Here is a 15,295-nt window from a genome sequence, read left to right as displayed (position 1 = left end):
AGAGGGAACGAAAGGAGAAAAAAGATGGAAACAGCATTTCACTCTTCTTCGTGTTTCGCTATAAATCGACGAAAAATACCGAGAGAAAGATAAAAGCCGAGAGAAAAGAAGAGAATATTAAATAGGATTGTTTTCGACAACCATGAATTTCTCAAGCTCTAAAAACAACTCCAACAAATAGCGGAACTTTTAACGTACATCCGTGTCATCGAGACTCGTGCATTTTACGAGTTTAGCTGTTCCCAGAAACGTCGTGCACGTCACCCCTAGTATTGTATCAAGAAACATCAACTGAAAAACTGTTATAACGCAATAAATCACGCTGAATGTTTATCGCGGAGCTGAGAAATTTCACGGAAAGCCTCGAGAAACGTGGGGGGATTCTGAACTGTTGACCTTCTACTTTTTGATGGTGCGACGTCAACAATCGACTAGAGCGTTCGTTTAGCCTTGTTGCCACGCTGATAACATAGAAAAGCACATCCATGTAAAAAAGAAATTCTAATGCATGCGAATGAATTCACAGGTGGCTAACATATATGTTGGACTGAACATGATCTCACTGTTTGACAAATTTCGGTTTGATAGGCAAAGCAAAATTGAAACGATGACCGGTTCCTATAGTAGATCTGGTGAATAAATCAGTCCAGACCTCTTCGTTTTTGTTCTTTTTTTTCATAGAAATCCTTTTGGATATATAAATTCTTTGACGTGTTATATTATTATATTATATTATATTATTTATTTATTTAAATAATATGTGATATTAAAAATATTCTTAATCGATTGTTGTTACTATTACAATATGGAAATTATATCTAGCAAGGAAAGATTAAATTTTTCTTTATAACATAATTTCCGAAAGAGAAATTAAATTACAAATAGCATATTTAACTTAATAAAAATAGTTATTAAGCCTGGCTTCAGGGACATCGTATTACAGTTACAATTCGGGAACTAATAGTAATTTAATTTAAAATTCAAGTGTCTTGGATGTAGTTAACGCGTAAATCATGTTGTTATTCCGTTTAGCGATGAAAAACATCTCTAGCAATGAAACGTTTTTCATTTACTTTATGAATATTGAGTGACTTCTCTTTATACGTATGTACATCATCTGCAACTTTCATTGAATTTTCTCAAGAACGTAATGCGTTATTCATTGACGTCTCCTCACGTTATTTTGCCAATTATGATTTTTAAATTGAACAAAATCGTTGTATCATTGATGTAAGACATATATTTAGTTAGACGAAATACACGATACATCTTGTTCTTCAAAGAATATCAGACCGATTCTGTCAATTACGTAGATTGTTCAGGAAACTTAATCAACTTAATTAATCTATTAAATCCTTAATCTATTAAAAATACCCCCAAAATGGTATAATTCGATAATTTCGTCGGCGTTTTAACGTGTTACACACGCAGTATTTTAACACTGCATAAAAACAAGAACACGAATAATACATCTACGCTCTAAACGAATTGTATCCCAGTTTCTTTAAGAAATAGAAAATTGACAAATTCTATTTAAGATTAAAAATCCCTCTTGATAGAATAGAAAAGTAGAATAAACGTAGAATATAAACAGTATCTATCATTCGTATATTGAGCTAAAATAATCATTCTTCCGCATTTTATCTGCCCAGCCTACGAATTTTAAATACGTACATATGTACTCCAACGAAAAACAGAAGTTTCGAAAGCTACTGCGGAAACTAATCGCGCGATGACGTCATTCATCAAATACCGTGTATGGAATCAGTTGAACGGTTTGATAAAGAGACGCGAGAGGCCAAGGGAGAGGAAAGTGAAAACAAGACAACCTTCTTATCAATGTTTTTCCTAACGGAAATGCAACGCCTCGCTCGTATTTATTACAACTGATAAACAACGTGAGCAATTAATATACGCGATGACGAAATTATTTTCGTGCATCAACATTCTCGTCACAAATGCGATTCTGATTGTGAGTAGCTGCCGAGCGTTTCTATCGGGGCTAATGTCGAAAACGTTTTTGGAGAACCGCTTCGATCTTTGTTGTTGGCGCTCACTGATATTGACATGGACACGATGGCACGATAATGGCAATCTCTTCCATGAAAACAAGCGTCTGTCGATTCAATTGCTAATCCTATTACCGAGTCATCGATGCGAGTTGGCATGCGTCACGGTTAGTGATTGCGCATTACTCGCATGATGAACTATGGAAATCATAGAATGGCCTTTCCAGATGGATCGTTGTCGTTCGTCGGAATCTACTTGAAATATTTTACCAGCTTCGGGACTCAAGCTACGTAAATCTCTATCTCTGCGTGTAGTCGAGTATAATAAATAATAATTAATTAGCGAACAGATAGACGGATGACTGCTCTCGTCGTCGAGGGAGGCCGTTAGCAAGAAGTAGTTTCCCGCCCCGGGAAAACCCCTCGAGGGCCTGCTACAAATTGAACGATGAATGATACGGTATTGGGATCACCGAATCCGCAACACATGGCCCCTTTTAGTACGTTTAATACCTTTTAGTAATAAACACATTGAAGTTCTTGCAGCGACAGGTCAAATTTCTCCTACATACGGATAAATGGAACAAGCTTCTTAAAAAAAAAGTTAGAGATTCAATGACAAAATCTCATAGAACATAACAGATGGCATAAGTGACAAAGCAGATGTGAAAGGAGAATAGTTATGAAATATCAACAAAGCGACATCATATATTGTACGTATGTTATTATCATATAAGAAGAAAGCTCTCCTCGAGCACTATTTAATTTACGTAATTTTGCAATGATTAATCAGATAATAAATTAACCAACGAATACATGAATATATATTAAGAAGAATCAATTCTTTACTGTCAAGTGGATTTTTTTCAAGTAACAATTAAATACAATCAAGATCGAAAACCGTATGACGATCGATAGGATCGAACAGTAACAAGCGTTTTATAATCTACTTACGATCAATGAACGAAGGGAAGTCAACGAACCGGATACAGTTTACCATTATCGAGCAACAATACCTCATAAGATCAAACTCATGCACGTTGTTAAAATTCATCGTAATGACACGCAATTATTCCTAAATGCATAATACTTGCACATGTGCGTATTTTCGTGTTATATAGATAAACATTTAATCATATCCATGAAAGTACGCACGAAACAGCTCCACCGTCGTTGTTACTTGCCGTTGATTGACGTCATAATGACACTTGTTTGCTTTAACAGCCCGGTATAAGTACGTGTATGTGTACGCTAATCGATAACGATAAATAGCGGCACGGGCTGCCTGAAAATAGTCCCGGCGATTTCTCAATGAAGAGAGGCAATGGGCACATGTTTGATCGATGATCGACCACACGTATGTACATAATGTAGGGACTATAATTGGGAGAGGAACCAGATAAGTATTTCTCAGACCATCTGTCAAATGCGCGATGTGTTGCCTTTGTTGGTGCGTCTGTAATCGACAGCGAATTTTATATTATACTTCTTCAAAATTTTTGTGAACTTCGGACCATATTTTTACAAGCTTCTTACGAATTTTTAAACTATACTTTTACGAATACCTCATTATTCATATTTATATTACGTAATTTTTAGAAAATTTTGGTATTTTAATTTCCGACGGGAATAAGAAATAATTTGCTTGCGCAGTTGCGAGAATTACATATTGCTATTCTATTGCTTGAAGAGATACATAGTTACGCTGTTCTCAAGAGATAAATTGTAATCCTAATCATATCACGGAGAGAAACCGATTTAACAAAACAACGTAACTTCAATGAAAATTATCGTACAGCAAAAAGGAAAGATAGACGACGATCCGATATTTTTTTTATTTACTTATTTCCACAGCTGTTTAGAAAGATATTATTACATGTTATCATAACAACTATACGTCCTAAAAAAGATAGTTCGCTGAACGAATTGTGATATTCATTATGTACGTACTTTTAAAATATTTAAGCAAAGAGAAATGTTGTTTAACGACAAGTTCCATCTCTCCTATGATTATCCTACTTACATAGATACCTCATAAATCCATTACGTTTCTATCACTAAACTTGCGTTCTGTCAATTACAACTGACCCGATTTACGTCAATCGATTCGACCCAGAACCCGATGCCGGTACCAGTAAATACACGCGCGCACAAATTTGCTTAGTCAGTTTTCGACTAAACGACACGAGAACACTGTCAATAATCCCGGCATTTCTCGCGATCACGCGCTACCAGCTCTCCTATCCTCTCTACGCGAGAACGCGACGTCGAATGGCCAAGGTTAAGACCGATAAATCGATTCGACTCCGACAGGCGACACAAAGTCAAGTAAACGGCCGGCTTTTTATTCACAGACGGTGATAATGACGAAGGTCTGTTACTGAAATTACCTGGGAGGTGAAGCACCAATTTGGATTGCGAAAATCACAGTGCAATTCGTTGATTTCGAAACGGAGGTGGAGGGGGAGAGAGACAGTCTATTATTATTTAATACAGAGTTTAATTCATGGGGTTATTGTTTTAGTATTGGAACTAGGAGATCAAGATGGTCAATTTGTAATTTTTCTATAGAAATTTTAGAGATATGCAACGAAGAGTATCTTGTTTAATAAAGTTTGAGTTTAGTTAAAGTTTAAAGTTACAGTTTAATAAAATTATTATTTAATATTAGGGTTTTCTATGATATTTTGTAAAGTATAGATAAAGATGCAAACACTATCTATATACGCGCGTATGTAGATAAAAATTTTAGAAATACTTTAACGTTTCTTTTTCGAATGTAATAAATAAAAACTCAATTTATGCGAAAACATTCACATTCAGCTTCTCTTTCTCATTGATTTTCTAGGATATTTGTTGCCTGTGTTTTGCATATTCTCATCTTTCTCGTATTTCATGTTCCAATTCTAATCGAAAAAATATGAAAAATTTGAAATAATACTAGGTTCTTACCGAAAATGAAAAGCGAATATTTATATTTTTATAATAACGATGCCTTAACGTAACTAATGTTCGATTTAATTGCCCGATAGTACATATCCATTTCAGCGATAATAACCAGGAATATCGTGCACATATTTAATGTGTGTTCCTTAAAAAATTGACAGCCAATGTTTATAACTTGTTTATAGCGTTTATAATTCATATTGTGGCACTGAACGTTCGATATTATGCCAATTGGAATTATTTAAAACTTCTTACATTCTCATATGTTTAATATTTTTTTAATATTCAACGAAATACTGTTGTTATTTAAAAGCAACAGTTCAAGCTAAAAAAAGGCTTAATTTCCGTGAATGTGAAAGGATTTAAAAAACGACTTATACATATTATATTATATATATTATATATATTTCATTTACTAGATTTGATTTAGTAAATTCTAGTAGATACAGAGTTGCTCGTGTACTCGTTGACCAATTATCCTTGCCCTCTTCCGTGAATCTGAAAAGACCGTGCGAGTAATGGGGTCACTCGAAAATCTTGGCCGATGATCGTGAAAAACAGTCGAAGGCCTTGTCCGTCTGTCTCGACATATTCTCTCGCCTGTTTCTCGAATAGCAATCAACGTTTTGGCTCTAGAGAAGATCGACGTAATCGTCTCTCAAGTTTTTTACACCACAAAGCCGATAAACAAGTTTTTGTGGATGCATTTGAAATCGTACGATATTTAAACATAAATTAACACCTTTTTACCGTTGACCACCGGTGTTTGCGAGAGACGTGATTTTGATAGCCATGAAAGTTCACGTTCTGGAATTGTCGACGTTCGATCGCGAAATTTTTCGGCAAAAAATATATCAACATACAGCACAAAGAAAAGCTAGGAGAATTCTTGCCATGTTGTACATTAATATGTATTTATTTTTTGCGAAAGGAACAAAAACAAATACCTAAAGATGTGATGCGTGGTTGTTAAGATCTGAGAATTTCAAAGTATGTATTTTTCCTAATAAGTCAATATTCGTTATTTTGTTTGTTGAAGCTGTTAAAGTCATTTCATGAATTTCGTGGTCGATAAACTTTAGTAATATGAATTTCGGTAATCGATAAACTTTGGTAATTAAATTATTGGAAACTGTTGTTGATACGATGGATTCAGACATTTGAATTACAATTCACTGAACTGGAAGACTTAAATTTAAAGATATTAAGTAAATGAAATATCAATATAATTTAAATATAAATAATTAGATATTAACTAAATTGAAAAATCTTCCATTCGAACAAGTTATAATTAAAATTCTTGAGTCCAGGGTAACAGTAATTCCTTGTAATAACATTTTGCACCGAAAGAAACCTGCTTTCCAAATTATTCGTGACTAAAGAAACAATATCGTTTCAGACGTGTCTCTTTTTGTCCCAAGTGTTCTCAGACGTCTGAAACGTGCACGCGCCTGTTGTATCCACAGATAAGTGTTCGCAGGGGAACACGTTGCGTTTCGATTTATTGATCTGGGCCAGCGGCACGAACAGATAACGCGAATAAAGATGAGATAAAATTGATGTTTTTGCACTATTACTAACGTCTTTATCTCATTTTTCGGTAAATTATTAGTATACCTTTATTAACCTTTTTATTATTAACCCCCTTTCGCCATGCGTTCTTTTTCCTCTGACGCACCAACGCTAGAAGGCAGTGAGCGCTTATGAATGCGATTTGCAATACGACAAACATTTCAGAATGTTGAATCGAAATACGTAAATGGATCGCGAATATTTATGCAAATTCTGATGTTTCTGAATATAAATAAGGAAATGAAATTCAGTTGTCTCATTCATTATATTATCCCACCTTGGATATTTCTACATTTTTGCAACTTTAAATTTTCTATAAATGCATAAACGACTTTTTAACGAATCGACAATTTCATCGTATCCAACAAGCATTGAAACGCATTAGTCCGAACTTGCTCGCGTTCGATATTTAGTCTGCGCTATCAAAGTTTCATTCGTTCTTTGTGAACCGACAGCGAAGTTATTTAGGTATTCAATGTTGAAATTCTACTTTTACAAGTCCTTCTGATTTTCTATTTCAGAAAAAGTGTAGAAGTGTCGAAGATCTTACTGGAAAACTTTGCGCTTCTTCTTAATAGATCAGAGAATTTGTATGTGCATATATTTAATTTGAAACATTCTTTTTAGTATTTATAAGACAGTAAACGATTCTGTAACTTAAACTGCAATACATCGTAGAATATACGAGGAGGATATGTTTGAGTGGAATTTCGACACAAAAGGAAACAGCGATTGACTTAATATGTTATTGCATTCCACCGTACGAAACTCTTTAGCAACATGTCGACGAAAAGGGAAGCACAAGAATTCAAAACAATAATAAATTCCGATCACGTTACTTCTTTCAGCATATTAAGTCTCGAAGACTGAAAAGAATCAGAAACTTTCATGTATCCTATGTTCAGAAATCAAATGAAGACTATTCGATCAATGAACAGCTTTAGTCGAAAATTTCCGTAAATCGCAGATAGTTACAAAATTTGATTATTAATCGTCAGGTAGAAAAATTTTTAATAGAGGCAACTATGTCTTTTTTAAATAAATTACCAATTTATTTACACCTTTATTTTAATAACAAGGATGAAAAATTGAACAGCGATGGAATAAACGAATTGTGAAACATGCGAAACGCAATTATAAGTAACAACGAATATTACGTTATTAAAGAGAATAATTAATAAAAATTCTTCTTTCTTCCTTTCAAAGAAAATATCTCAAATCATTCGCGTTTCATGTACGCTAACGTTACAAAGAAATTATTTCTATTTTTGATCTATCGGATCGATAACGAACATGTCGTGCAGGAAAACGGACTTGAAAAAAATTCTTATTAATTAATCAGCACATTTGTCAACTGTAATCACGACCCTCGGGCGGAAAGAATTGTCGCGCATGCATTAATCAAGGCCCTCTGAATAACTGCAACTGATTCCACGGAATTGCAGCGGCGAGTATAACTCTCTGTTGTAAACAAGTTTTATATTCATACCAGCATCACGTGGTTCTATACTCTATACTAACGTACTATATTCATCGTGGTGTATGTCGCTTAATTTCCTACGTTCTACGCAATTGCCAGCAAACTGATAAATAAATACGTTCGTTTCTATTGTAACAACAGACCCTTCAATTGTGAATCGTTGAAATTTCTGAATGTTTAAGGAAGAATGCGTCATCGTTTACACACCATAGGTGTTACGGTGATGCGTAGTAGAGATATTTTCGGTAGTTTACGAAAAGTATCCTTGAATCCGGCCAACTCACCCAGCCGCTAATTTCAACCGCGTAAATATAATTAGAAATACTACTGCGAAGTGGTGGCTTCGATCCGACTTAGAAGACATTGACTATTCGTTTCTGCTGGTAAAAATGTTAGGATAATACGATACTTGGGTATTACCAGTGAAAAAGTTATAGTTTCTCTCGTTCGAGGGTAATGGTTAAGTGACTTGCGAAATTTGAAAGGTGGAGTACAATCGAGTTTGAAACCGGTAATCATTGGTACTTCGTTGGTTTTTATGAGCATTCGATAAAAATATTGTCCAATTATTTATCAAAGACGACGTTTCTAGAGAAAGTTTTAAAAAATAGGTGAACGAAAGGTAATAGTTTCTCTTTGGAAGTCTTCTTTCAGAACATCGAAAATGTACTGAACGAATAGCGAGATTTCGAAAGTGTCCTAGAATTTACTACTTTATTACTGTCCTGAAATTGTAGTTTAAAATTGTTAATCATTGGTACTTTGTTAATTTACTCAAATTAATTAATCGGTAAACATGTTATATTGTGCATCGGAAGATAAGAAGGACAACATGGTATCTACATGTTTTTTTAGAGACAGATAGCCAAATTTCAAAACTCATTCTATTCGACATACAATTAGAATGAAATATGCGGAAATATATATATTCAAGATTATTAACAGCTGTTTATGACAGAATCTAGTAAAAATACTTTAATTAAAAATACTTGTTTACGATGGTTTTACAGCTGATTATCATAAAACAGTTGTTTATTTGTATCAGAAAGATAGGAATAGCGATATTTATAACTACAAACTTCGCAAACATTCTCGTTAAATTCTTCTACAAACCAAGAATATTTAGTTAGTTTCAAAAAGAAACACTTCCAATTGCATCTTTAAACAATTCTCCATTCTTACGATGACCAAAATTCCCACAAAAATTGAACCACTTGTTTCTCAAATATCCTGTATAACAAATTTACTTCACCTGGATACCTTGCGCCTTATTGCGATTTATCAACGAATACCGTTAATGAACAGACAGACTACAAATTATAGATCATAGGTAATCCAGATTTCTGTTGTTCAAATAATTCTATAAACATTCATTTTATTAGTTACATATGAGAATTTATTAGTATCGATAATTTTTAAACTGTACCTACAACGTTCTTAAATTAAAGGTATTGTCACACGCACCAGCTTCCCTCTAAACTCCTGAATTATGCAAAACGTTCCTAGAAGGCGTTTCAACCGCTACGACTCCGTTCCAAAAACTTTCTGATTTTTCGAATAAACCTGTTATTTCTTCCTACTCAACTCCATTTTATTCCATCCATTCGAATTCCCTTGGAAAACAATTGAAGTGACAAAAAAAAAAAAATAGTTGGAAAGAGCGCGTGCATGGTTGAGGATTGATGACCACGTGTACACGCGTGCCAGGCGAGCTGACCGATCGTCAGGGTGTCAAGGCTAAGTACGGACAATGCAGTTCTTGCAGAGCAGGTGGACGGAGGTCATTAACCTAGTTTGTGCATACGTGTACAAGGCCTCCGCTCGCGCGCGACGTGTATCAGCTCGCGCAAGAGGAAAGACGACGCTTTCGATCGACGAATGACAAACCAGTGAGGTAAACGTCCGTTGTGACGCTAACGTGCTCGATTATGAGCATGTGCAGTTGTGCACTCTTGAAACAGCGTGCGTGACGCAACCAACGAGAGAAATATTTGGCACGCGATGCGGAAATCTCGGCACGTGGCACAGCCATGGAGGGATAAATAGATGAAGAAGATACGCAGCACGACGACAGCCCTCCTGCTACGGCAATGTACGTACAGACGAGTATTTGCGTCGAAATTGAACGAAGGACGCGAACCATTGCTACTCGTTTGTAATTTAGGTCAAAAGAGAAATTTTTGGCAATTATTTAAAACAGACACTTCGCTGATTTTGCTAAGCTCGAAATACGTTATCAAGGTTAACGTACTGAATAATTTTTCTCTGTACATATAACTGCTTAGTTTTCGAAGTGCACTCAAAAGTGTGATTCATAAAAAATGAAGTTGAATTTTTCAGAGGTTCGGTTGAAGGACACGTAACAAAAATAACCTTTGTCCATGATTATCTTTTTGCAATAAAGCAATGAAATACCGTGGTATCTTTTATCTTTGGTTAACATATTTCAACTTCACTTAGCAAAATATTCAACGTATTATTGTAATTGCACAATCGTTGTAAGTATATCTGTAATTATGTCACGGAAATTATGAAGTTATGAACTTAATGATAAAGACTGTTTTTATAGAACCGATTAATTTTCATTCGACAGTAAATCAAAACGTAGATCAGTTTTTGTAACATCGATCCCATTATACCGTAAAGTTCACTTCTGATTAATTTGACAAGGGTCGAGAGTTTGATACGAGTCCTTCGATCGACTGGCAATTCAATGAATAGAACTCCAGAAATTGAAAAGCAGAGAAAAGTGATGATATAAGTGAGAAACAATATTTATTTATTTCTATTTATTTCAGAATTTACAATTAGTTTCCAAAAACGAACAAGTTGAACGTTAATTATGTACACTGATAATGATATTAAGAAATTTACAAAAAGTGGAGATGATTAGTTTTTGCCAGTATTGCAGCTAGCTGCGACATTCATTAGGATATCATCCGACCTTCGACTATAACCTCGTAATTATAAAAGTAGATGGTGAAATGCCAGAATGTTTTCCAAAAGGACACCGATTGTATCCGGAAGCCTTGGCTTTTATAACTGTGTCAAATTCCGGCCCTTGATAAGCATCTCTTAGCGAAGTGGAAAAATAAATACGTTCAATGAAAACATATCTGTCTGGAGACTACTCGTTCTGCCTCTGTATATCGAACTCCTACGAACTTATCAAGTTTATATCGATAATGACGTATCTAGATCCTGAACAATAAACTTTATTAGAGCTACTTACGCGTAGTACAGTGATTTTGTACTCAACTTCAGTCAAGAAAAGTACAAATTACTCAAATCTTGATACTCATGAAATGTATCGTACAAGTATGGGGAAAAGCGTAATTAGATTCTGAACAAATTGCATGAAAAACAATGAATCGTAAGATTTCTATTTTGTTCGTCTATTCTTACAGTATACTAGAATCATTGGGAAAGAATGCAATTAAATGTTTAACAAAATTCGAGACTGTTACATTTGTATTCCGAGGAATACGATAAATTAGAAAATCTTTATTTCATCTCGAGAAAAACAACGAATTGCAAAATCTGTAACATATTTATCCACTTAAACTGTATATTAGAATCCTTATAAATGCAACGCAATAAAAGATTGAACAGAAATATTGCAAGATCGTTCCGAGAAAAGTGGCAAGTTTCAAGATCTCTAGTTTGTCCTGAGAAAAACAACGAATTATAAATTCTTTAATGTGTTTATCCGCTTAAATTCTAGATTAGAATCGTCGTAACAACGGTGCAATTTAATTTTAAACACGTTGCAAGATTATTCTGAGAAATTTCAACTTTTATCTGCAGAAAAAAAGAACAAATTATACGATGTTTACCGTAGAACTTCAAGATTCCTATTCAAGATTCTAAGAAAAACGACAGATTTCAAGTACTTCGTTGATCCTCGCCAAATCTAAACTATAGTCGTCACAAAAGAAACAAAACCGAAGTATGAAAACAAATTTCAATATCTTTATCTTTTACCGAGGAAAATAATCGAAATCTCCACTTTGTTCTACGACAAAGAACAAATTGCACGACCTTTACTTTATTCGCAAGAATTTCAAGATACTCTATTTGATTCTGCGAAAAACAATAACGGTCTAAGATTTCTATATAACGAGATCTCCACAAACTGACAGGTATAATAATACTCGATATTTTAGAAATACGTGAATCTGAGAAATCTTTTCAAGACAAAGATCCATCTCTCCCAAACTTAGCCTACTTACATAAATACCCCATATGTCCTTTATGTTCCTGCCATTAAATTTGCATTTTATTATTGAACTTCTTGACATACACTGATCCAAACTAGATTCGTCGTGATTTATATACATCAGACCCCAGAATCGTTCCGTAAGGTTCCTTGGTAATCAACCGCAAAACCAATCGTCAAGCGACACGATAATTGCGGTTGTCTCGGTGTCAATTTAACGATCATCGGCGTGATCACGTTAGTGAATACTCTAACCAATCTCCGCAACAACTATAGTAACGATACGTGGCTATAAAAAGTACGCTTCTTCAGCATCGTAATCAGCCAAGGGAAACGTGCGCGTCGTCCCTGACACGCGTCTCACGTACGCCTTCGACCATCCACAATCAAACCGTTTTACGTATACATACTGTGTATTTATACATATATATGTATGTATGTACATACGTTACACACGTATATGTAAATCGGATCTATGACCTGCAACTCGGACAGTTGCACCATCGAAGCGCAGCTTGCGCTTTCGTCGTTTCTAAACGACGTGAGCACCAGTTAATATACGTCACGACGTCATCTTCATCGGTCACGATGTTTGTGTCGGAGTTTAGGGGTTAAAAGAAATCACTTACGATCGCCACACTTTTATGACGCAAACTACCAACCGTTTTTTGCAAGACTCGTGGTCTAGTCGTGCTATAATCTAATCTACTGTTTTGGTACATTTTTTTATATTAACTTCTCAACTGTTATGGACGTTATTGTGAGTGACGGTGTATTGAAGCTTTATAGATTTGTTTTCACCGAGGTAAATACCTCTTCGTGTAAATGCGCAATATGAAGCATCGAACAAATTCTAGAAGCACCCGCTGCGCCATTGGTTATATTAATTGGTATTACATACACATCAGAGGTCAGTGATCTTGAATTCGTTAATTCTGTAATTATAATACGCTTTTATAGGAAGACTACGCGTATTTCGAAAGGTCAGATATATCTGTACTGCGTATACGTCCAACATATTTGGATCGGCACAATTTATCTCTTATTGAAATAACATAATATTGGACGTGTTAGTGATACAGGTATCATTCATCCGCATGCAATGATTCAGAAATACGTTGCACTGCGCGAATGATGTGATGAAACATTTAACTTTTCTATCATGTATATGTTAGCAAGTGAGTTACAAATTCTATACACAAATGTCTTTAATAAAAAAAATTACGACATTAAGACAGAAATTCGAAGATTTGTTTTTACAGGATTTAGAACCACGTATAACATGATAGATCACAGTTTCCATGTTTCATAGTAGAGGTGTTTCTAGATTCAATATATTGTCCATCAATTCCATGCAAAAACTATTAAATACGTGTTATTATCACCGTTCTGAAAATTTAAAGAACATCAATAACATTAGCTATGCAGATCGCTGTTAATTAAGTTAAACGTGACAATTAAATTAATGACATTCGTTTCTTACAAAACATTTTTAATTTACCACTTATTTCGAAGATAATTACTTTCTCTTTTAACTATTTCATATTAAAATTCTTTTTTTTTAGTCAGCAAATGATATAAAAGCCAGAAGATCGATAAAAATGAGCTCATCGTATCTTCCCTGTATGGATTTCAATATCGAACTATTTCTTTGTAATTTCGTAAAACTATGAGCTACAAAGGTGGTCGAATGTCGAAAAGAGATAACGTGGTTTGGACCTACAGATAACAAGAAACTGCGTTTGACGATGACGCGCCTCTTTCCACTAGTTTCGTCAGCCACCGTGATCCACTCTCTATCAAGAGCAATTCGTTCGTGTCTCAGTTGTCTATTTTACGCGTTCTTTTATAGCTCTATCAGATTGTTTACACATGTAATAAAAACTTTTAGCTTTGACATATCGATCGCTGGAAGTAGTTTTCTTGGAAACGCTCTGAAAAAAGTGACTTGCACTTTTCCTTACCGCTCTCTTTGCTAATCCAGATAAAAAGCACGCATACTGGCAATGTTCTATTTATCTATGCACGCCAACTAGCAAACCATAACAGCCACTTCATAAATTTTCCGACTATCATTGCTCAACCATTACGAGGAATTAACGTAGTCTCGATCGCGGTTCGAAACGCGTTGCCTCTATATTTCAATGGCTTCGAAAACGTTTTCGGATCAGTGAAAGCGTGGAATAAATTCGCCGCTTACGTAATCAGTTACGCGTTCCACAATGGAACGTCATCTATTTTTTTGCGACTCTTCGCAAATCCGATGCGAGGTTGTTCCAATCCATCTTCTGCAGATTTGTTAATTTTTATCAACATACGTAGGTATTTAATTTAATTTGTATTTCTCGGTTAATCCTAACAGAGAATCTATCGCTTTACAATGGAATTCGAGGAGTTAAAAATTCACAGGTAGCAGAAACGGACTATTATTATATGAACTAATTGTCACGCGACTCTCGTTCAAATAAATAGATTTCTTATCTTACTACGAATTATACTTTCATATTTTATATTTTCGATTCTCACAATGTAGGATTCTTCGCTAAGGCTCTCTCGATCAAAATCTACTTTATCGTAATCGATATAGCTGGTTCCGAATCCAACTAAATGCGTATTCCAATAAATAGATGTTATTTCAATATGTATCACGATTCGCTGTTCATCTTTTCCCTATAATTTTGTGGTTTCGGGGAAATCTATCCAAGTCAATACATATTGCACAATATCATTCCAGAAAATGAGATTCCACTGGAATGCATAAAACAAGAAAATTCCTCTTCGTGAACCACCTACGGTATCAATTCATCGTTTCTCAGAAAACCTATCCATTTAGAATTCGATCGTAAGACGTACATTGCCTTGGCGCCTCTAAGCAATCACGTAAAACATTCTCGATTCACATCCGGTCACGGAAGCTATCGCTCTTTCTTTGTCGCTCTTCCTTGGCTGGGAACAGCATCCACGTCAAAAAATAGCATCGTCATAGTTAGCGTCATCGTCATCGGCTGGTGAGTCACTGAACGTCGCGAAAGAGGGCACAGTGGATAACTCGTTCGAGAAAGTCGTCAT

The 15,295-nt window shown here is 35.1% G+C and overlaps 1 protein-coding gene across 4 annotated transcripts in view; it reads right to left on the bottom strand.

Annotated features, from left to right (window-relative positions):
- LOC100743777 overlaps positions 1-15,295 on the bottom strand; it is a 39,241-nt gene that overhangs the window by 18,578 nt on the left and 5,368 nt on the right. Inside the window, exon 2 of one of the 4 annotated variants that reach the window (XM_033318940.1) lies at positions 43-46. The exons of 1 other annotated variant lie outside the window; for it this stretch is intronic. Coding sequence is in view for 1 of the 3 variants with exons in the window: in XM_024365195.2 (XP_024220963.1) it covers positions 12,240-12,347 (108 nt within the window). In the remaining 2 variants the exon portion in view is untranslated. Of the gene's footprint in view, positions 1-42; positions 47-4,032; positions 4,209-12,239; positions 12,484-15,295 lie in introns of those variants that run through there. 2 more of the 4 variants (XM_024365195.2, XM_012381361.3) reach the window with 2 other exon arrangements.

This window comes from Bombus impatiens, unplaced genomic scaffold (genome assembly GCF_000188095.3).
Source record: "Bombus impatiens unplaced genomic scaffold, BIMP_2.2 scf_0131, whole genome shotgun sequence".
Classification (NCBI taxonomy): domain Eukaryota; kingdom Metazoa; phylum Arthropoda; class Insecta; order Hymenoptera; family Apidae; genus Bombus; species Bombus impatiens.
The sequence above is the reverse complement of the archived record's forward strand: the minus strand, read 5'-3'. Positions and strand labels throughout refer to the sequence as shown.